Genomic DNA, 22,994 nt, shown 5'->3' with positions numbered 1-22,994 from the left:
TTTAGTAGCTCACACCACTGCAGATCTACCTGTGCTTAGGTATGTTCCTTCTGGGCGTGTGACTCTCCTAAGGAAGGACAGATTTACTAATTTTCTCACCTTCTTTTAATTGCATTTTCCTTTCCTATCTGGGACAGTCAGTAGAGGAGACTCAAGAGAGCATGTAGGCCAGACGATTTCACACAATTGGCATAAAACCACAGCTCCCATTCTAAAGGGAACAGGAGACAGTTTCTTCTGGAGCCATTCTGGATGACTTTGGCCAAGTAGCACAAATTTAGTTACCCCAATCCCATGTTCCAACGTGGAATCACTTACAGAGGGTTTTTTTTTTTTTTTTTAAAAAATGGCCTTCCAAAACAAAGAAAGTCAGAAATCAAGGTAAGTTTAAAATATGTTGATGGGTACGCCAGAGAGGCGTGTATAAGATAGGCCTATTCTATAGGCCTAAGATGCTATCTGATGACATTCTGAGCTCTGGGATTGGCAGAAGGCAGTGCTCTGCTAACTTAATAGCTGCTAAGAGGTTTTTATTTATTATTGTAAGATACTAGTTCTTAGTTAATAGCTTCTAAGAGGTTTTTATTTATTATTTCAGAATACTTGTGCCAAATTAATAGCTTCTCAGAGATTTTTATTCATTATCACGAGGCATTCATTCAGATACAGAGTGGGGTAAGGAAGCCTAAAACTAGACCATGATAAAGCAACTAGCCTCTGACCCTGCAAAATCCTAATCTCTTCATAATAGTGAAATTCTAATTGGTTCACCAGTCTCTGCAGACATAAACACAACTAGACATAGCTTCTTTTTATGAATTTTCACCACAATACTCATCGTTTAAATAAAAGAAACTTCGGAGAAAAATGTGCAGTGCAAGCCGAGTTACTAGGCCCGACACAGGGATCTCTGCTGTCTGGATGCTACTCCATCTGGCTCCTAGCATTACAGTTCAGGAAACAGCCTGCCCAGAGAACAGTCATTTCAGGGAAATAACAAAGGCTGCAATAGCTATGACTGGTAGAAAAGTTCTCTTGAGCCCCGACCTCAAGATTGGCATCTCTATTACAAAACCCTATGAGAGGTAAACCCTAATAAACTGTACATCCAAATAAAAGTCCTGATGCTAAATCAACTGTCAGGAAGAATTCGTTGCAATTGCCAAACCTGGTGCTACAGGGCCTGTAATCCCAGCAGCCTGGAGGTGGAGGCATAAGGATCAGGAGTTCAGATTTGGCTTTGAAGAAATTGCAAATTCGGGACGAGCTTAGATTACAGGAGACCCTGGATCAAGCACACACAAAACATACAAAAAAGAAAGAAAAAGAAAAAAAGTCAGTTTATTTGTGTACAATACTGTTCAAAATATACCTTCTTTTGGTAAATGATGTGACTTTTCCCCCCAGTGTTTTGAGGGTACAGGTAAAATCATCCCAAAAGACTTTATGATGAGAGGGGTAAGGGCTTTGAGGAAGACAGTTATTCAAGGCTGGACTGAGTAGGAGGAGCCTGGAGACTTGGCTCTAGGCTTGAACATTGGGCGACCCGGACTATCTGGCAGCTCCAGCACTATGCCTTGACCTATAGGTAAACGACAGGGAAGCAACATCCAGGAAACCATCAGGGAGACTGGCAGCGACCTCATTGCCATCACTGCGCAGCGGAAAATCAGCCAATCCTAGGCCACGCCCGGCAGCTTCCTTCCGGTGGGGAAGGGACCACTGATGTATCGCTAGGGCAAGGATGGGCGTACAGGCTTTCGTCGCGGAGAGGCTTCGCCGCGCTCTCCTAGGCAAGTACGAGTGACTTCGGTGGTCTTTTCCATTCCGCTTACGTTCCCCAGCTTCATTTCTACAGCTGTTTACCGAAAAGCATCAGGAAATATTTCCGTCCTGTATGGTGAGTCTCAGTTTCTGTGGCCGCTAGATGGCAGTGTTAACGCGCTTTTGTAACTCTTACTGCTCTACCCCTCCCTTTGTGCTTATAAAAAAGGTATTCTAAATTATGCTTCCTCCACTAGGTCCTCTTTTGCTTGCCAATGGATGAATCTTTGCTATTCCAGTAAGACCTCCCCCGCCCCCATGATGAATCTTTGTTATTCGAATAAGCGCTTTTTTTTTCTTCTGTTGGGCAGCCTAGAAACCCCAGCTATTTGTATTTTGGCTTCTCCTAAAGTCATTCTTCCATTCTTCCCTTTAACTTGCCTTTGGATTTACGGATCTTTATAAACATCCTTGTTCTTTCATTTTCCTGATTACAGAGGGTAGTAGGAAAAACAGTTCCTACTCACCATCACCCAGTGCTCACTATTTATAGTTTATGATACCTGATTCAGGAATTTTTTTTTCTTTCCATCTTTATGGGTCTATCTTAAACAAGCACAGATAAGTATTTGCGTTATTACTTGTAACAACTTTAAAAAAATGAAATCACTTTGAACCCCCACCCCCAACCCCATATGTAATTACTGTGTGTTACTGAATGATTTGATAAAGACTCGGGCTGGAGAGATGGCTCAGCAGTTAAGAACTAATAGACGACCTTTCTAGTACCCACCTTGGCTCTGGGGGTTCAGTTGCCTCTGGTCTCCCTGAGCACCTGCACCCGCGCATGCACGCACACACATAATTAAAAGTGATAAAAATGGATCTTAAAATGACAAAAAGACTTGAACATTTTTTTTCCCAAATGAGACCAAATCATCCAATAAGCAAGTTTCCCCTTATGGCAGTGTTTTGTACCTAAGGGTTGTACCATGATTTGCTTTCTGCTTGCTCACCATCATATTTCAGCTCATCCTCAGAGCAGTGGCTAGCTGTGTGTTCTCAACATTGGTATCTGTTGAACAAATGACCAAGTGCCTGATTTCTTCAGGGCATCATTCTCTGTACATACAACATGACTGAGGAAGAGCGGGCCTGGTGGGTCAGGCCTGGTGGGTCAGGCCTGGTGGGTCAGGCCTATAATCTAGCTGCTGGGAAGACTGAGGTAGGATGGGTTGCAACTCAGGGTCTGTCTGTGCTACAGAATGAGTTGAAGGCCACCTAGGACTGTTTAGTGAGACTCTGTCTTGAAATTAAAAAAAAAAAATGGGAGAGCTGGAGATATTGCTCCATAGTAGGCAACTTGCCTAGCAGGTCTATCATCTTTGTATTGGATGCAGCAAAGCATTTTACAAAGGAAGCTAGTGATTAGACAGTGATGGATCAGGGATATTGGCAAATATTGGTACTCTTTCCTCATCTTGGTTACCCTTGGTTACTGTCTCTATATCTGTGTACCACAGCGTCCATCCATAAACTGAGGCTGGCCCAGAGCCTGTTCCAGGGGCTGGTGGTCAGCTTTTAGCTTATCTTCTAGAACTGGTGGATACTTTTTTGATTTTTACATTTTTTTTTTCAAGGCCAGGGTAGCCTTGAAGTGGCTATTTAGTCCAGCTGAGGATAACCATAGTTCCTGATCCTCCTGTCTCCACATCCTCAAGTGCCATGATTACAGGTGTAATGTCAGGGAAAAGCAGGTCAGTATATTTCTTAAAAGATAATTACTCCATGAAGTGAAAAGAATATTTTTGTACTGACACACAGTTAGACCATCTCCAGTTATCTCCAGTTTGCACTTTCGGAAGTGATTTATTAGTTCATGCATTCTTGGAAGAAAGCTTCAGGCAGGACTCAGTCTTATGAGGAGTCTTGTTTACCATGCCTTTACTATGATTTATAATCTCACATTACTATGAATATTATAAACTAACATTTCATATAAATAATAGCCATTATCACATATAATTACATTAGATATTAATTTATTAAATAGTTTTAACTTCAAAAAATTTAGTATTTATGCTTATATGTGACTAATAAAATTTAATTTAGTAGCATTTAATTATTAAATATTAATATTACACATTAATATTTATTATTGTTGTACTGGGAATTGAACCTAAGACCTCATATATGCTAGGCAAATCCTCTACCGCTAATCTATAACCTGAGCCCTAATTTTTAAAAGTAGTTATATCATTGATTTTAATAGTTGCAGGTACAGAAATTAGCTACTGTATCTCTCATCTGCATTGCAAATTCTTCCCTTTTTTTGAAAGTGAACATGTCAGTTTATTTGTATAGTCAGTTTATTAACATACTTTTTCCACACAAGGTAAGGTTGACTTAAAAGAATACAGACTGTTTCGCACATTCGGGTGTGATCCTTGGGCACAGAGGCCGTCTCCAGGTGTGTGTTACTCCAGTTTTGAAATCTGTGCTACCAAAGCAAGCCCTGCACTCCAAACCCTTGACTTTCGTTTTTAACTGTGCAGTTACATTTGTCATTTGCAGATGGATAATTTTTTTTTTCTATCACCAAATGTATTGATCTTTGCCCCAGTGCGAGGATGAATCCAGTGTTTCAGCTTTGCAAGCAGAGTGCTGCTGATCGCTTAGCGCTCACTTAGCCCGTTTTTAGGGTTTTGCTGGAGAGCTGAATGTTTTGTAGGCTTTGCTGGAGAGCTGAACGCATCCCCTCTAATTACCTCTCTTGACCTCTCTTTTTATCTTTATCCATCTTTTGAGTTTCTGCTCACCCTGCCTAAAGTCCTTACTGCCAGGAAAACTCATAGTAAGTGTATAGGAATGCTCACCCTTGAGTACTCGTCGACTTTTGAGAGCATGTCCCAATTAGATATTCTTAAATAATTGCCTTACTCTCATCCCCTTTCTCTTCTCAGAAGTATCAGACCTGTTCAATTCCGGTTCAGTAAGTTTCCCAAGCATGCACGTTGTTTTCAGCCTCATGCCAGCAGAGGTGGCCACTGTGGAAATAGGCTTCTTCCTCAGACGAGATGGAAGGGCCGAAGTGGCTGGTGGAGAGGCCCATGGGGGAAGCGTGGGGGATGCTTCCCTAGGAAAGGGCGAACTGAGAGGATATACAGCTGAAGAGCGGTGACTTCCCTAGTCGGGGTCCTTCTGCCTTTCCCCAGAGCTTCAGGGCTCTACCTGCTTTCTGCCCTTTGACAATGTGACTTCATTGCTTCCTCAAAAGAGAACCCTGACTGAAAGCAACTTAGGGAAGAAGAGATTTATATGGCTTACAATTTGAGATTACAGTTCATTATTATAGGGAAGTCTAGGCAGAAAGGTAAAGCATCACATCCACAGTCCAATCTAGAGTGGATAAACGTCGGTCCTTGCTTGCTTGTCTGGCTAGGGAATGGCGCTGCTCACAGTGGGTGGGTCTTCCCATGCCATTTAACAGTCAAGACATTTTCCTATAGACATGCTCACAGACCAGCCTGATCTAGGGACTCCCTCACTGAGAGTCCCTTCCCAGGTGGTTGATTGATTGTAGGTTGTGGCAAGTTGGCAGTTAAAACTAACTATCACAGTACTATAAACTGAGTTTTAAAGTTTTAACACTTTTAGAAAAATGTTTATATGCATTGGTGTTTGACCCTGCATGTCTTTGTGTGGGATTCGGATCCACTGGAACTAGAGTTACAGACATACTGGAGTGAGCTGCCATGTGGGTACTGGGAATTGAACCCGGGTCCTCTGGAAGAGAAGCCAATGCTTTTAACTGCTGAGCCATCTCTCCAGCCCCCGAGTTTAAGGTTTGAATTTTCTTGTTTGTTACTAATATATAAAAGCAGTTGAGTGTTCTGCATTGGCCTCATACTATTCAACTTGTTTAAATCCGCTTAAGTTCTAGTATTTTCTTCTTAGATTTTTAAAAATTTATTTTATATGCATTGGTGTTTTGCCTGCATGTGCATCTGTGTGAAGATGCCTGATTTTCCAGAGCTCGACTCACAGCCAGCTGGGAGCTGCTGGGGATTGAACCCTGGTCCTCTTGAAGAGCAGCAGGTGCTCTTTCAGAATTGCCGTCCTGCTTTCAGCGGCGGAGTTCACCGTCTCACTTGTCCTTGTGCGCTCCAGCTGACTAGACTAAGTAGAAATCCATTCTTCTTTTTTCCCATTGATATGGAGAAATTGAACAATGCCTCCAAATTAAGATTTCAAACAATACAGAGCGCACAAGGTCTTGAGCACCACCGTGAAAAGGAAAGCTCAGCCATGTGGCGTGATGGTCTTGTATCCTGAAATTTGAAGGCTTTGATTCCTCAAAGGAAGTGCTCAGTCTTAGCCACGTGATTTTATCATTTATAAGACCATCACTTCTGGAATCATGTATTGTTTGCAGCCCCTTGATTGAGTTCCTTATGTCTTCAAAATGGAAACCAAGGGTTGTCAGTTTTTAAAACGAGTGGGTTTTATTGTGATATTTTATGCTTTGTATTGACCCTTGGCCCACTCCCCTTCACCATCCATCCCTTCCTCTTTCAGCAGGTCTGTCTTCACCCTAGCCAGCACCAGCCTTTCTGCTCTCAAGAAGGGTTCTGTAACAAACAACCAAACCTACTAGTCAGTAAGTGTAGGAGGTGTGATGGGCTGTTTGGTAAGGTTTGGGGATGAAAATCTCACCGATTTGAAATAAAAGAAGTCAAGTTTCTATAGTTTTTTTTTATTGCTTGCTTGATGGATCTTTCAGGCAGGAAGAAAGAATGAAGGCCCCTGCAGCCAGGGAGAAACTGCTTGTCAAGGTCAGCTTCCTTTGAGACACTGGCAGCTTCAGTCCTGGTTTGAGTACCAGATCTCCCCCTGCGGCTGCTTAATTCAGTCTCTCTCTCTCTCTCTCTCTCTCTCTCTCTCTCTCTCTCTCTCTCTCTCTCTCTCTCTCTCTCTCTCTCTCTCTCTCTCTCTCTCTCTCTCTCTCTCTCTCTCTCCCACACACACACACACACACACACACACACCTGGTTTGTAGTACCAGATCTCCCCCTGCAGGCCGCTTAGTTCAGTCTCCTTCCCCCCCCCCCACCCCACCCAGGGAAACCTTGCTTCGGGAAAGCCAGACAGATGGGCAGACAGATGGGATGGAAAGGAAGCTCTCTTGAGTCCAAAACCTGCCTTTCAGAAAACCGTATCTGCCAGTGATAGTGCTTAAAATGAAAGCTTGTTCTGGTACAGCATGCCCCCTACCCTCGGTATGTTCGAATAGAGGTAAATAATTCAGAACGACTGGTTTTCCTTAGTCCAGGAGGTCAGGTCCATTACTGACAAAGGCTTTCCTGCTGCCTAGGGCGCGACGACACGGGAAGGGCGGGTATACTAAGAGAAACCAGAAGGCTGGAGAGCAGGAGGCTCCAGTGGCTGCCTGCTGTGTGTGTCCTTGGCTCTGTTTGGGTACAGTGAGGATTGAGAAAGACCTGCCAGTGCTCCTCCAGAGGAGTGGGTTCCAAGCTTGGCTGCAGTGGGAGGAGCGTCCAAAGGACGGCGGGTGGGGCAGCTGTTCACAACATTGGGAAGGTATGTCTTGGCGAACCCCAAGAGGGAGACTTGAGGAGACCTCACTGGCTATCTCCGCACAGGCTCAGAGTTTGCTAATTCTTGGGTAGCGACTGCTGAATTTTAGGCAGGTGAATCAAGAACTTTGTTTCTTTGGTTCCGAAAGCCGCAGCAGAGAAGGCTTGCGCGGTGGGGTTCATTTTGGGGGGTCCACCTGGCAAAACAAGTGTTCTTTTTTTGTAAAGGTCTCTGTCATTCCGCCATTTCCTCGCCACGTCATTTCCAGCCGGAAGCCAGTTTAAAGAAAGCATTTCTCCTGAAGCCTGTGATTCCATTTCTCTGGCCGTTAGGTGGCAGTTTTGCTTTAAGAAGCAATTGTGCGCATAGCTTCACCCGCCCTTTGTGTTTGAAAAAAAAGATGGAGGTTTTTGTTTTTTTTTGTTTTTTTTTTTTTTTGCCTGCTGGGATTATGGGATTGATTTGCTGCATTCTGTAGGTTCCCTCCCAACAATTCAGGGTCTGTGAATTAGGAATGCTTTGATTTTTTAACTTGCTATTTCTCCTGTGGGGCATCCTAAGGCACCCAGGCTTCCTAGTTAGTGTTTATTCTCATCTGAAATATCTGGTCATTGTCCCTCTCATTGGTCCGGAGCTTATGGACCTTTGTGGGTACATTTTTTGCAATAAAGACTAAATTTAATTTTGGTCTAGAAATTTGTGTAATGAAAACAATTCACACCACAGTCTTATCACACTCTGTGGCCATCATTACTTATATTTTTATGATAATTCTCTTATAGGTTTTCTCCTTCATAAAGGTACATTTTAAACATCCTGCAATCCATTTCTGCCTTGGTACTTTTAACATCTTTTTACATACATACATGTCAACTCCAAAAACCACAGCTCTCCATCTTAAAAGAAATAAGAGATAGTTTGTTTCAGAGCCATTTTGAGTGACCATGGTCAAGGAACACAGACTTAGGTTGACTAAAAATTCCATGTTCCAGAGTGGAAGCAGTTTCATGGAGTTTTAGAGTTTTAGAGAATAAAGAAAGTCATGAATCAAGGCAAAGTTAAAATACATTGACAGATGCATCAAAGAGGTTGGTACGCTTAGATGAGGGGAGTTTCTTATGGCCCAGGATGCCTTCTGACCTTTGGGGTTGGTGGAAGCTGGTGCTCCACTAAGTTAATAGATTCCATAAGGTTTTCTGTTAGAACAAGATGTCCAACATAGAGGTGGGCAAGGAAGGGTTGTTCCTCCTTAGGGTTAGAACTAGTTGAAGAGAAGGTAAGTAGGCTCTGGACCAATAGCATCCGGCACGGTTCTCTACCCCTGAGTTTTCTGCAGACACAGCTCCTATTCAGTTTCTTTCCTACATGTACTTATTGCAGTAACCCTCATTTACATGTTGTAAGCTAGGCCTCAGTAATGAAACCACCAGTCCAGCTGCTCTATGCTTAGTGGGGGAGGGTTATTTAGGTCAGAGAGACTATCCAAATTCATCTGGGGGAATCTGCCATGGCTTTCCTCTCCTGCTGAGAGAGATGAGGCAGACGGACAGTTGCCAGGGCTATGGGAGCAGAGAAGATAGCAAGGCCAGTGGAGAGTCCCTGCCAATCATAAGGGGTTATGTTGTTGGGAGCGTAGCAGCTTAGCTGACACCAGTTTGGGGACTCACTTGAGGCTCTGGTGTGTTAGAGGCTTGTTGAGTTAATTAGAGAACTAGATGCCTTTGCAGAGGTTGGGAAGCTGTAGGAGCAGAAAAGAAAGTAATGGTTTCCTGGTAATCAGAAAGCCAGTTGACACAGTTTCTGAAGAATGCTAAGTGTTGGCTGAGTCAGAGTCCAGCATGTGCTGAGCCCAGACTGCCATTTTGGGGATTGAGACCGGACACATATATTAACCAGTTTCATATGTAACATGAATCACCTTGATCAAATAATTATTTAAAAAGGTATGAACATTTTTTTACATAAAACATTGTTCCAGCCAGGCGTTGTGTCACACACATTTAATCAAAACACTCTGGAGGCAGAGGCTGGAAGATCTCTGTGAGTCAAGGCCTGGTCTACAGAGTGAGTTCAAGGACAACCAAGGCTGTTTATTACAAAGAGAAACCCTGTCTCAGAAAACCAACCAGCCAACCAACCAAGCAAACAAAACCCCCCAAAAAACTATTGTTCCTATTCTATTATAGTTTGCTTCTTTTTGCTCTCCATTGTTTTCTTAGTATCCCGCCAGCAGTATGCGAACGGTGGTCCCTGATAAAACCTAGGGGAGAAGGGAATGGAAGGGCAAGAGACATGGAAATGACGGCAAGACAGGATTTCTGATCAAGCCATCTCGTTTATTCTTCCTCAGAAGCTGTTATATAGCAATGGGCAAAAGGGGGAAGGGAAGGGTGTCAGGAAACTCAGGTCTGCTGGAATTCAGGTCCAGAGACATCCCTAGCTGATAAGTAAATACTGAGGGTCTGTGATCGTTGACTAACCCAGGAAAATGCTAATAGGTTTCCAGAGCCTGGTGCCTGCAGGTCTCTGCTAGGAGATACCAAGTTGATTTCCTTGACCCTGCAGGGGGGATAGAGGTAAATATTTTTCTTAACTTGTGAGCTTAAGATGACTGTAAACAAAATGCAGATCTCAAAATACAGGTCTTTGCTTCCCGCATGTCCACCCTTTTTAAGTATTAGAAGGAGGCGAGTTAAAGGTCATCTGGTAGATGAGCAGGCACTGACCAGTGGAGGAGGGGGGGACAGAGGCCCGGTCCTCCAATGTTTAATTGGTGGGGGAAAATTCTTTCCAACTTGCTGGAAGAATTTTCAAAGTTACAGATGTCTTTTTGGGGAGGAAAGGATCTAGGTTTTTACATCAATACCTCTGTACATCAACTCTATGCAATCAGGCATGTTCCCTCAGGAGACCCAGAGACAGAACGCATGTCCTCTCCCTGCCGTGCTTTGCCTTGCACTCCTTTTGCTGGTGCCATGCTGTCGTGGACAGGCACACATATCTCTGGGTTTTATGTGGCTCCAATAGGAGACTCTCTCTCAAGGGGCTTTTTCTAGCCCTGGATCAGCCAGATCAAGCCAGTGATAATGGACCTGAATGGGCTTGGATGCCAGGGAATCCACCTGCTGGCAAACGAACTTAGTGAGCCTATTAAAGGCCCACGGTCCAAAAGCCATCAATAATAAAATTCCTAAAAGGGGGGTCCCAAAAGGGAAGGTAAGAGGGTGGTGACCCAGGGGAAACTATCCTCCTCTTGCTCTCTCTGCTTTTTTTCTATGCTCTAATCCTTTTGTGACCTTAGCCAAACTGTATCTAACTATCCTAGTGTGATCAGTATAGAAACAACATTCCTCTTTTAGGGCAGTGCAAAGGCCTCCCTGCTGGAGGAGTAGGAGATCTAGTCCTCGTCGGTTCTGCAACACTACCTCAGACGAGGAAACAAGTGATTTTTCTAAATTAGAGATACCTCTTCTAGGTTTAGATATCCTCGTCAATAGTGAGGCGTAGTTCAGAGTAGTGCTTGTTGGAGAGAATTAAGGAGGATAGACCTGTTCTAGCACCAGCAGCACCGAGGCCCCAAAAGAACAGCCAGGGTTACTGTGGTTCACAGGCTCTCGCCTAACTCTGGTCAAGGAATAGCTATTGTCGGGATCCCAAGCCTGAGCAAATTGTTCTGACGTATAAGGATTATCTTGGAACAATCTGAATTAGAATGCAAAAACTATTAGGTTTTTTAAGGTGGGGGACATAGATATGGGGGTGTCAGCCCATTGTTGCAGGCCCACCAGGTCTCTGTATCAGGAAGTAAATAAAGGAAAGTACTGTTGGCTGGGGCAATCTGATTACAAAGATGCTTGTGAGAGGAGGGTATGTTATTTCTTATACACAATCCTGAGCCAACAGCCTGAGTCACGGTAATTTTACTTGTAGGTGCTTGGCACCATCTGCATTTTTGGGGGTTGTTGGAGTAACTATAGTTTCCATAGGTAGCCACACCTTCATAAAAAGGTGGGGTGGAATGATAACATAGCCAACAGGAATTTGTTAGGGTAGGATTAGTTGGCATTTAGCCCTAAAAAGGTTTGATTAATTATTTTAAAACAAAATCATATGTGCCAAGGGTCATAAAGAGGTAAAACAGGAGATACAGAGTATTAGAATGACTCCGGGGTGATGGAGTTGTCCCAAAGTCGTTAGGCGATGGCCCGTTGTTCATTAAACGATGGCCGTCTTTCTTCAGAAAGACCAAGAGCACTATTGGGTCCCACATGGATGGGAGATGTGGACCCTGGGACCTGTTTGGATAGTCTAATTGTAAAGAAGACTCCATCATCATCTTTCTCCTTGTACAGCCTTAAGCCCCAGGAGTACCCAGACAACCAGGAGGTGGCCTGCTTTCCCTTAGAGGTAAATTGAATCTTAAGAGAATGGCATCATCCCTTGGTCTTAGGGTTGGTAGCTTTGCAGGCATCCAGGGTGGAAAGTTGTGTGGAGGGGTGCGAGTAATTTGCCTGAAGAGAGATATAATCCCAGGAGGAGGATGGCTTCTGGTAAGTATCACCAGTAGTCTCACACCCCCAGGATCTACAGTAAAAATCACTCTTCCCTCCACACTGGTGAAGTAATGAATGATCTCTATGGTATCCTGGGCATACATACACAGGGTAAGCCGTAAGGACAGATCTAGCAATTTGGTTGGAGCACCCAGGCCTGCCTGATCTTAGGACAAGTATCCCTAATTCTATGGCTCCAGCTGACCCCCCCCCCCCCCCATAGCTTGACTGGAGGAAGGCATGTCTATCTCCAGAGCTGCACTTTGATCAAAAAGGTGTTCTATTCCCCAGGGGACTCCGGCTCCCAGGCCTAGTTGCAGAGATCTGGTATAAGATAGGCCACCAGTCCTCCTGTGAAACCTGTGGAGGCACTCCAAACAATGTCACCTCATTCATTGATTACCATACAGGTATAATTAAGCGGCTGGTGGGAGTTGGAGGCAGAGGTGGAGCTCCGGGGGTGGAGCTCCGGGGTGGGGGTGAGCAGGATCCCAGCTATTAGGAGCAGGAAATGCATCTTGGCAATTATCTGTAAAGAGAAAAGAAAAGAAACTTGTCTCAGGGGGAGGTTTTTCCTCTTTTCTTGGACTAAGATGTTATTATAACTCGCCTATTAGCCTTTCAGGGAGCCAACGAGGGCCTCCTTCTGTCCTGATCATAGACACATTGCATATCCTCGACCCCAGATTAGGACTGGGTTGCTCTTTTCCATTGAGCTGTTAAAGGGTCACGCCAGTTTACCATGGCCTGACATTTTTGCGTCTCAGGGTGCCACAGACCATCTGCGGCAGATTTTTTATTTTGTCCAAAGTAAGAAAATTAAGGACAAAAAGAGCATGATATAAAAGATTCCGAGGAGCCCCTCGTGGGTCATAGAGGTCCCCTCTCCTTAATTTATGGAGCATAGACTTTAAGGTCTCGTGGGCACTCTCAACAATGCCTTGACCCCTGAGGATTATAGTGTATACAAGTAATGTGCTTTATATGAAGGCATTGGCAAAATGACTGGAAGTTTTGTTCCAGTGTATCCTGGACTATTGTCAGTTTTGATTACCTTAGGCTTGCCCAAGACAGAAAAACATTGCAGGGTGTGAGCATAACTTTTTTGAGGCCTCTCCTGCCTGGAGTGAGGCAAATATAAAGCCACTAAGGTGTTAATTGTGACATGTATGTATTTGAGTTTGGCAGATTCATTCAAATGAGTGACATCCGTTTGCCAAACATCATTGGGGACTAGTCCCTGTGGATTAACCCCTAGATGTGGTACTGGAGGGGAGATCAAGCAGTCAGGACAATTTTAACAATTCTCGAGTTTGATCTCTGCTAATTTTAAACATTAGGTGGAGGGTATGAGCATTAAGATGATGGAGCGATTGGGCCTGAGCTGCCTGGGTGACAGAACCTAGAAGAACAGGAAAAACTAGCTGAGTAGCTGCATCAGCCAGGGCATTACCTGTAGGTAAGGGACCAGGTAAGTCTAAGTGAGCCTGGAGGTGGCCAATAAAAGGGGGGGTGTGACCTTGCAACAATCAGGGAACATAATTGGGAAAATAGGGGGGGATGCATTGGTAGTGGGTTTTATAAAAGGAACTGTTTCCAAAATTGGAACAGAGTAGGCAACATAAGCACTGTCAGTATACAAATTAAAAGTCTGGGAACAAATGCCTGGAAAACCTTAAGGACTGCAGAGTTCAACAAGTTTGTGCTGAAGGATATGGCGAGGGGTGGCAATCCCATCTATCTATCACATAGGCAGCCGTTCCATTGGCAGAGCCATGAGTAAACACTGAGGGGGCCCCTTTATGGGCTGCGAGGCTGTTACTTTTGGAAACACAAAAGAATGTATTCTAGCAAATTGTAACAGAGGGTCACTGGGGTAGTAATTGTCAATTGTGGCCAAGGAAGGAGGAACAAGCAACCAGCCCAATTGTCATTAGTTTAGAGCAGCCAGTTAAGCTGGCCCTGAATAAGGTATAACCAGGGAATCAGGGTCTTTTCCAAAGTATTGGTAACTCATTTCCTTTCCTTTTATGATCATCTGAGCAACAAGGGATGGATAGGGGGCTAACACCTTTGGAGGAGAAGTAGGCAAATGGACCCCAAAGCAATGGGTGGCCTCTTTTTATATTTTTAAAGGACACATGCTACCAAAAAACACCGGTAGGGGCATGAGGTGTGGCACAAATGACAAACAGCAAGGGCTGAGAATAAGAGACCTGAAAAACAGTTTGGCTTTGAATGGCCTTGTTAATTAAGGCAAGAGAAGCCTGAGCTTCAGGGGTGAGCTTCCTGGGGGATAAGGGGTCTGAGTCCCCCTTTAGGAACACCATTGAGGGGAAGTAATTCATGAGTGGTAAGTCTTAGGTATGGTCTGAAACCATTGAATATCTCCCAACAGCTTTTGAAAATCATTTAAAGTACGCAAGTGGGAGGTGCATAATTGAATTCGTGGTGTCAAGATACACTGTTGAAAAAGCTCATATCCCAGATAGGTAAAGGGATCAGCATCTGGACCTATCAGGTGCTATCTGAAGGCCTCCTTGTGATAAGCTATGAGGTCAAGTCTTTTTTTTTTTATTAAAAATTTCCCATCTCTTCCCCTCCTCCTCCCCCCTTCCCTCCCCTCCCTTCCACCCATACCCCCCACTCCACCCCTCTCCAAGCCAAAGAGCCATCAGGGTTCCCTTCACTATGTTAAGTACAAGGTCCTCCCAACTCCCCCTAAGTCCAGGGAGGTGAGCAACCAAACTGACAAGGCTCTCAGTGAGCCCGTCCATGCTGTAGAGATCAAGCTCATCGCCGTTGTCCTTGGTTTCTCAGTTCTCCTCCACCGTCAGCCACATTCAGAGAGTCCGGTTTGGTCGCCTGTTCCAATAAGTCCCATTCCAACTGGACTTGGTGGTCTCCCGTTAGATCAGTCCCACCTTCTCAATGTGTAAACACACCCCTCATGGTCCTGACTTCCTTGCTCATGATCTCCCTCCTTTTGCTCCTCATCAGGACCTTGGGAGCTCAGTCGGTGCTCCTATGTGGGGCTCTGTCATTTTCTCCATCCAATGCCAGGTGAAGGTTCTATGGTGATATGCAAAGATATTCATGAGTATGGCAATAGGATCTGGACATTTCTGGCACCCTCTCCTCAGCTGTCCAAGGAACTAGCTGGGTGGCGTCTTCCTGGACACCTGGGAAACCCCTCTAGAGTCAAGTCTCTGCCAACCCTAGAATGGCTCCCTTAATTAAGATATATAATTCCTTGTTCCCAATATCCACCCTTCCTATATCCCAACCATCCTATCCCCCCAAGCTCTTCCCATCCTCCACTTTCTCACTTTTCTCTCCCCAGCCCCCCATCCCCCAACCCACCCCACCCCAAGTTCCCATTTTTTTGTATGGCAATCTTGTCTACTTCCAATATCCAGGAGGATAACTATATTTTTTCTTTGGATTCACCTTCTTATTTAGCTTCTCTAGGATTTTTTTTTTAACAATTATAGGCTCGATGTCCTTTATTTATGGCTAGAAACCAATTATGAGTGAGTACATCCCATTTCCTCTTTTTGGACGCGGGTTACCTCACTCAGGATGGTGTTTCTATTTCCATCCATTTGCATGCAAAATTCAAGATGTCTTTTTTTTTTACCGTCGAGTAGTACTCTCAATGTGTATATATTCCACACTTTCTTCGTCCATTCTTCCACTGAAGGGCATCTAGGTTGTTTCCAGGTTCTGGCTATTACAATAATGCTGCTATAAACATAGTTGAGGCAAATGCTTTTGTAATATGATTGGGCATCTCTTGGTAAATTCCCAACAGTGGGATTGCTGGGTCCTGGGGTAGGTTGATCCCGAATTTCCTGAGAAACCTCCACACTGCTTTCCAAAGTGGTTGCACAAATTTGCATTCCCACCAGCAATGGAATGAGTGTACCCCCTTACTCCACATCCTCTCCAGCAAAGGCTATCATTGGTGTTTTTAATTTTAGCCATCTGACAGTGTAAGATGGTATCTCTCAGCGTTGTTTTGATTTGCATTTCCCTGATTGCTAAGGAGGTTGAGCATGACCTTAAGTGTCTTTTGGCCATTCGAACTTCTTCTGTTGAGAATTCTCTGTTCAGTTCAGTGCCCCATTTTTAAATGGGTTAATTAGCATTTTAAAGGCTAGTCTCTTGAGTTCCTTATATATTTTAGAGATCAGACCTTTGTCTGTTGTGGGGTTGGTGAAGATCTTTCCCAGTCAGTAGGCTGCCTTTGTCTTAGTGACAGTGTCCTTTGCTTTACAGAAGCTGCTCAGCTTCAGGAGGTCCCATTTATTCAATGTTGCCCTTAATGTCTGTGCTGCTGGGGCTATACGTAGGAAGCGGTCTCCTCTGCCCAAATGTTGTAGAGTACTTCCCACTTTCTCCTCTAACAGGCTCAGTTAGATATTGATATTGAGGTCTTTAATCCATTTGGACTTGAGTTTTGTGCATGGTGATAGATACGGATCTACTTTCATTTTCTAAGGTTGACATCCAGTTATGCCAGCACCATTCGTTGAAGATGCTTTCTTTCTTCCATTGTGTGCTTTTAGCTCCTTTATCAAAATCAGGTGTTCATAGGTTTGTGAGTTAACCTCCTGTGTCTTCTATTCGATTCCATTGGTCGACTTCTCTATTTTATGCCAATACCAAGCTGTTTTCAATACTGTAGCTCTGTATAGAGTTTGAAGTCGGGATGGTAATGCCTCCAGAAGTTCCTTTATTGTATAAGATTTGTTTTGGCTATCCTGGGTTCTTGTTCTTCCATATAAAGTTGATTATTGTCCTCTCAAGATCTGTGAAGAATTTTGGATGGGATCTTTAAGGGGATTGCATTAAATCTATAGATTGCCTTTGTAGTATTGCCGTTTTTACTATGTTGATCCTCCTGATCCAAGAGCAAGGGAGATCCTTCCATTTCTGGTATCCTCTTCAATTTCTTTCTTCAAAGACTTAAAGTTCTTGTCAAATAGGTCTTTCACTTCTTTGGTTAGAGTTACCCCAAGATATTTTATGCTATTTGTGGCTATCGTGAAAGGTGACGCTTCTCTGATTTCTTTCTCTGCTTCCTTATCCTTTGTATATAGGAGGGCAACTGATTTTTGGTGTTGATCTTGTATCCCGCCACGATACTAAAGGAGTTTATTCAGCTGTAGGAGTTCTTGGTGGAGTTTTTAGGGTAGCTTATGGTACACTATCATATCATCTGCAAATATGAAAGTTTAAACTTCTTCCTTTCCAATTCGAATCCCCTTGATCCCCTTATGTTGTCTTATTGCTATTGCTAGAACTTCAAGCACTATATTGAAGAGATAAGGAGAGAGTGGACAGCCTTGTCGTGTTCCTGAATTTAGTGGGATGGCCTTGAGTTTCTCTCCATTTAATTTGATGTTAGCAGTCGGCTTGCTGTAAATCGCCTTATTATATTTAGGAATGACCCTTGTATCCTAATCTCTCCAAGACCTTTATCATAAAGGGATGTTGAATTTTGTCAAATGCTTTTTCTGCATCTAATGAGATGATCATATGGTTTTTATCCTTTAGTTTATTTATATGATGGATTACATTGATAGATTTTCATATGTTGAACCATCCCTGCATCTCTGGGATGAAGCCTACTTGATCATAGTGGATAATTTTTCTAATGTGTTCTTGGATTCTGTTTGCCAGAATTTTATTGAGAATTTTTGCATCGATGTTCATGAGTGAGACTGGCCTGTAATTCTCTTTCTTGGTTGAGTCTTTGTGTGGTTTAGGTATCAGGGTAATTGTAGCTTCATAAAAGAATTTGGCAATGACTGTTCTGTTTCTATATTATGAAATACCTTAAGGAGTATAGGTATTAGGTCTTCTTGCAAGTTCGGGTAGAATTCTGCATTGAAACCATCTGGTCCTGGGCTTTTTTTGGTAGGGAGGTTTCTGATAACAGTTTCTAATTCTTCGCGACTAACAGGACTATTTAGATTGTTCACCTGGTCCTGGTTTAACTTTGGTGTATGGTACTTATCTAAAAAAGTGTCCATTTCTTTTACATTTTCCAATTTTGTGGCATACAGGCTTTTGTAGTAAGATCTAATGATTTTCTGAATTTCCTCTGTGTCTGTGGTTATGTCCCCCTTTTCATTTCTGATCTTATTAATTTGCGTGTTCTCCCTCTGCCGTTTGATTAGTTTGGCTAAGGGTTTGTCAATCTTGTTGATTTTCTCCAAGAACCAGCTTTTTGTTTCATTGATTCTTTGGATTGTTTTCTGTGTTTCTATTTTGTTGATTTCTGCCCTCAGTTTGATTATTTCCAGTCTTCTACTCCTCCTAGGTGAGTCTGCTTCTTTTTTTCTAGAGCATTCAGGTGTGCTGTTAAGTCTCCAATGAGTGCTTTCTCCGTTTTTCTTAAGTGGGCACTTAGTGCTATGAATTTTCCTCTTAGCACTGCTTTCATAGTGTCCCATAGGTTTGAGTATGTTGTGTCTTTATTTTCATTAAATTTAAGGAAGACTTTAATTTCTTTCTTTATTTCTTCCTTGACCCAGGTGTGGTTCAGTAGTTGACTGTTCAGTTTCCATGAGTTTGTAGGCTTTCTGGGGGTAGCATTGTTGTTGAATTCTAATTTTAATCCACGGTGATCCAATAAGATGCAGGTGGTTACTAATATGTTTTTGTAACTGTGGAAGTTTGCTTTGTTACCAAGTATGTGGTCAATTTTCGAAAAGGTTCCATGAGCCGCAGAGAAGAAGGTATATTCTTTCCTGTTTGTGTCAAGTCTTGAAGACAGTTAAGAAGTTGGTCTTGACAAGTGCCAGCTAAAAGAATATCATCCATGTAATGAAGAATATAAACAGAAGATCACTTGGTCCTTACCGGGTCAATGGCCTGTGCTACAAACTTTTGACATAAGGTAGGGGTATTTGACATGCCCTGTGGCGATGTCTTCCATTGATAACGGGGCATAGGTCTCTGCAAATTAATCTGAGGGACACTGAATGCAAAGTGAGGTTTATCGTCAGGATGCAGGGGAATGGTAAAAAAGCAGTCCTTAAGGTCTATGACAATTTTAAAATGTCCAGAAGGAATAGCTACCAGGGATGGGAGGTCTGGTTGAAGGGCTCCCCTGGGAAACATAGCTTTATTTATTGCTCTTAAATCCTGTAGCAGCTGCCATTTGTCAGATTTTTTTCTTATAATAAAAATGGGGTGAATTCCATGGGGAATTAGTGGGCTCTATAATGTCGTGCAGCAAGCTTTCCTGCACTAACTCTATTGCTGCATTGTTTTTTCTCTGGTTAAAGGCCATTGATTGACCCAGACAGGATCAACTTGTTTTCCAGGTGATCTTATCTGCATGGGGTGCAGGAACATCAATGACCATTAGGAAAAGGGCGAAGGAGGGGGGAGCACCCAGTCCTGCCTTATCTATTTTCTGTGGCACAGAAATTGGGTTCCTTAATACCCTGGGAGTGTTTGCCCAGTCCCCTTCCTGGAAGAAATCCCTGTTTAAGCATCTGCTTAGTAACTACCTCATTGGGACTGCACATTATAACATTCATCTGTGTAAGGATATCACGACCCCAAAGATTAACAGGTAGTCTGGGGACCACAAAGGGTGTCACTGAGCCAGAGTTGTCTTCTTCATCAGTACATGTTAGGACCTGGGAACTAAGTTTAGGGTTGGAAATCTGACCAATTCCCTTGAGGTGAGTATGGGTGACTGTTAGGGGCCAAGAGGAAGGCCAATCTTTCTCAGAGATGACTGTAGCATCCGCCCCTGTATCTAGGATCCCAGAAAATAACTTACCATTTAAATAAAATTTAAGTAAGGGGCAATTAAGTGAAATCTGCTGAATCCAATAAGCGTCAGAGGACCCAGGGGGATCGTCTGAGCGATTCTTTTTATAGTATCTGTCATTAAAGTGTCTGAGCAGGAGGAGAAGGAGTTGGGCTAGCCTCTCGCTGGGGGCAACAGTCATGACACCAGAGCTTACAGAGGTAATGATTTTAATTTCCCCAGTGAAGTCATTGTCAATGACCCCAGGAGCGACCTGAAACCCTCATAAAACAGCACTAGCTCTTCCTAATATGAGCCCAAACATCTTAGCAGGCAGGGGGCTGTAAATTCAAGTCCCTAGCACCTGAATGCCTATCTCAGGGGTTAGTACTGCATGGGAGGTGAAACAGAGGTCCAGCCCTGTGCTGTTGGCAGTTGCTCGCCAGAGGTCTAAGATGGTTCTATGGCTGGCTGAGCAGCACCTGGACTGGTCTGGGGAGGTTGCTTGATGGACAAACCTGATAGCCCCATGGATTGTCCTTTGAGTGGGGGCCTGGAGCAGGCCCCTTTGGGAGTTTCCCTGCAGCTTGGGTGGCAGGGGCTGGCCCTGAACATCTGTCTTAGATCTGCATTCTGAAGCCTAGTGCTTTCCTTTATGGCACCCTGGGCAGAGAGAAGTAGGAGGAGGGTGGGGGGCAGTGCATTCTCTAGAAAAATGGCCAGGCTGTGTACAGTTAAAACATGCTTTGGGCTGAGTGCCTATTCCAGCACAGTGAAGAACTGCTCTTATGGCTAGCCCAAATGCATGAGAAGAGCCAATGCTGGAGCAGAGTTTAACATAGTCAGAAAGGCTGCCTCTCTTATGGGAGCATATAGCTTCCTGGCAGGTGGGGTTGGCATTTTCAAAGGCTAGATGTTTTACAAAAGGACTTTCATTTTCCCCACTTCCAAAAAGCCTCTCTGCTGCCTCATTTAGCCTGCTGACAAAATCACTGTAAGGTTCTTCAGGACCTTGTCTAAGCTTTGCCAGGGAAGTTGTAGCAGACCCCTTAGGGGGTAGTAGTTGCCATGCCCTCAAACCTGCTTGCTGAATCTGAGTTAATAACCCTGGGGGAAAAGAGGCTTGAATCTCATTTGTATTATAAGGACTTTCCCCCAACAATTTTTACAAGGTTCAATGTTTAGAAGATCTTTTTCTTTGATTATGTAGTGTTAGTTTTTTGCAATTTTCTGTAAATTTAGTCCTCCATAAAACATAGTCTTCTCCTGTAAGTGTGGCTCTTGTTAAACGGTTCTAATCATTGGGAGTTAACTATTTGTCACTGCAATTCTCTAATAATGTCAAGGTAAAAGGGGCACTGGCCCATAATTGGCAACAGCGGCCTTTAATTTTTCCAAATATTGTAAACTTAAGTTTTTATATCTTTGTATTGGGGGCTTCTAAGCCCTCATCCTCAGAGGCAGAGCTGATTGGGGATTATCTTCCTCCTCTGAGGCAGAGTCAGGAACATTAGCATCCTCCCCAGGGGACCTTCTGGGTCCCTGCTTTACAGAGTCCTCCTCCTCCTCCTCTTCAGAATGCTTTGATCTTAGGCTACAAGTAACTGGGATGGTTAGAACTGGTCTAGACTGTTGAGGGCCTTTTTTGGAGGAATTCTTTTGTTTAATGATTTTTGGCAGAGCAAGATCAGCCAATTCTCTATTTACCTCCTCAAGTTCCCTCATTAATTGTAGTTCCTCCCACCACTTGGCTAAGAGTTTTCAAAGGGCAGAGACTTTGGATAAAACATTTTTTTGGCCTGCTGGGAGAGTTTTCAGGGCAAAAATCATCGTCCATGACTGGAGCACAGAAGGGAAATGAATAAGGCAGAGGGGGAAATGGGGGGAGGGGATTTAAAGGGCATTTTTGCTTAACACCCGGAAGGGCAGGAATGGCGGCTGCCACTGGCAGCGACGTGGAGGGTGCCAAAGAGGCAATTGTGTCCTTCCCCTTTAAGGGTTGTGAGTTGGCATCATAGTATTTTGCATTCTCTCCCTCCAAGGAAGCCTCTTTCTCAGATGTTAAGGTATCAGAAAGATCTTTTAAATCAGGATATAGTTTGTTTTTAGGTGATTTGGACTTTAATTGAGGGACAATGTGATCAGGGATAGGTTTTAAAGGGACAGTCTCTTTGTCAGACATATCAATGATAATAGATGGGTAGCGTGAGGGCGGCTGCGAGGCTGCTTTAGATGCAGGCCGGGAGGTTTCTTTAAGAACCTTCTCCCCTTCATTAATTAAACGTTTAATATCTGGATGATGATTATAAACCCTAAGGATGTCATTATAAGATTTCAATAAGAAAAAGCTGAGACTGGCACTCTCTCAGGCCCAAAGGAATGATAAACGTCTCTAAGGCAATCCCCTACTCTTAGCCAATGCTTTTCATCAATAGTTCCTTCCAGGGGAAACCACGGACAAAGATCCCCAATATAGTCAAAGAACTTTCTAAAGTTCTTTTTTACCCTTACTCCCCATGTCTTGATGGACTCCTTGAGTCCATGAATAAATATATCCTGTTTACTGAATGCTTGGCCCATGGTAAAAAATTTGTTTTTACTTGCGTCACTGTGTCAGAAACCTCCGAATTTGGCTCATGGTCGGGTTTCCCATGGAAATTCTAGCTGGACCTGTGCTTTGCCCACTGGCTGCAGTGGTCCAAGTGTGTGAACAGGCCTGTCCTCCGTGTGCAGCGATGTTCCTAAAACCTCCAAGGTGTCCTCAGGCCCCATGTTGGGTACCATCTATCCTGGCCAGCAGGATGGGAATGGTGGTCCTGATAAACCTAGTGGAGATTAATGAAGGGGCAAGAGACACGAGAAATGATGGCATGACAGGATTTCTGATCAAGCCTTCTTGTTTATTCCCTCTCAGAGGCTGTTATATAGCAAACAGGTAATGTGGGGAAGGGATGGGTATCAGGAAACTCAGGTCTACTGGAATTCAAGTCTGGAGACATCCCTAGCTGATAAGTAAATACTGAGGATCTGTGATTCTTGACTAACCAAGGAAAATGCTAATAGGTTTCAGAGCCTGGTGCCTGCAGGTCTCTGCTAGGAGATACCAGGTTGATTTCCTAGACCCTGCAGAGGAGATAGAGGTAAATGTTCTTCTTAACGTGTGAGCTTAAGATGGCTGTAACCAAAATGCAGATCTCAAAATATATGTCTTTGCTTCCGGCAGAGGATCCAGGTTCAAGTTCTAGTACCTACATGGTAGCTCGTGACCATCCATAACTCTAATTTCCGGGGATCCAACTCCC

At 43.7% G+C, this 22,994-nt stretch overlaps 1 protein-coding gene across 1 annotated transcript in view; it reads left to right on the top strand.

Annotated features, from left to right (window-relative positions):
* Positions 1–1,723: 1,723 nt before the first annotated feature.
* Fam104b (family with sequence similarity 104 member B) overlaps positions 1,724–22,994 on the top strand; it is a 90,403-nt gene continuing 69,132 nt past the window's right edge. The window contains exons 1-2 of the mRNA XM_038316672.1: positions 1,724–1,900; positions 3,405–3,521. Coding sequence (XP_038172600.1) covers positions 3,490–3,521 — 32 coding nt within the window. The 5' untranslated portion in view covers positions 1,724–1,900; positions 3,405–3,489. The remainder of the gene's footprint in view (positions 1,901–3,404; positions 3,522–22,994) is intronic.

This window comes from Arvicola amphibius, chromosome X (assembly GCF_903992535.2).
Source record: "Arvicola amphibius chromosome X, mArvAmp1.2, whole genome shotgun sequence".
Lineage (NCBI taxonomy): Eukaryota > Metazoa > Chordata > Mammalia > Rodentia > Cricetidae > Arvicola > Arvicola amphibius.
Note: the sequence above shows the minus strand (reverse complement) of the source record. Positions and strands in the feature narration are given on the sequence as shown.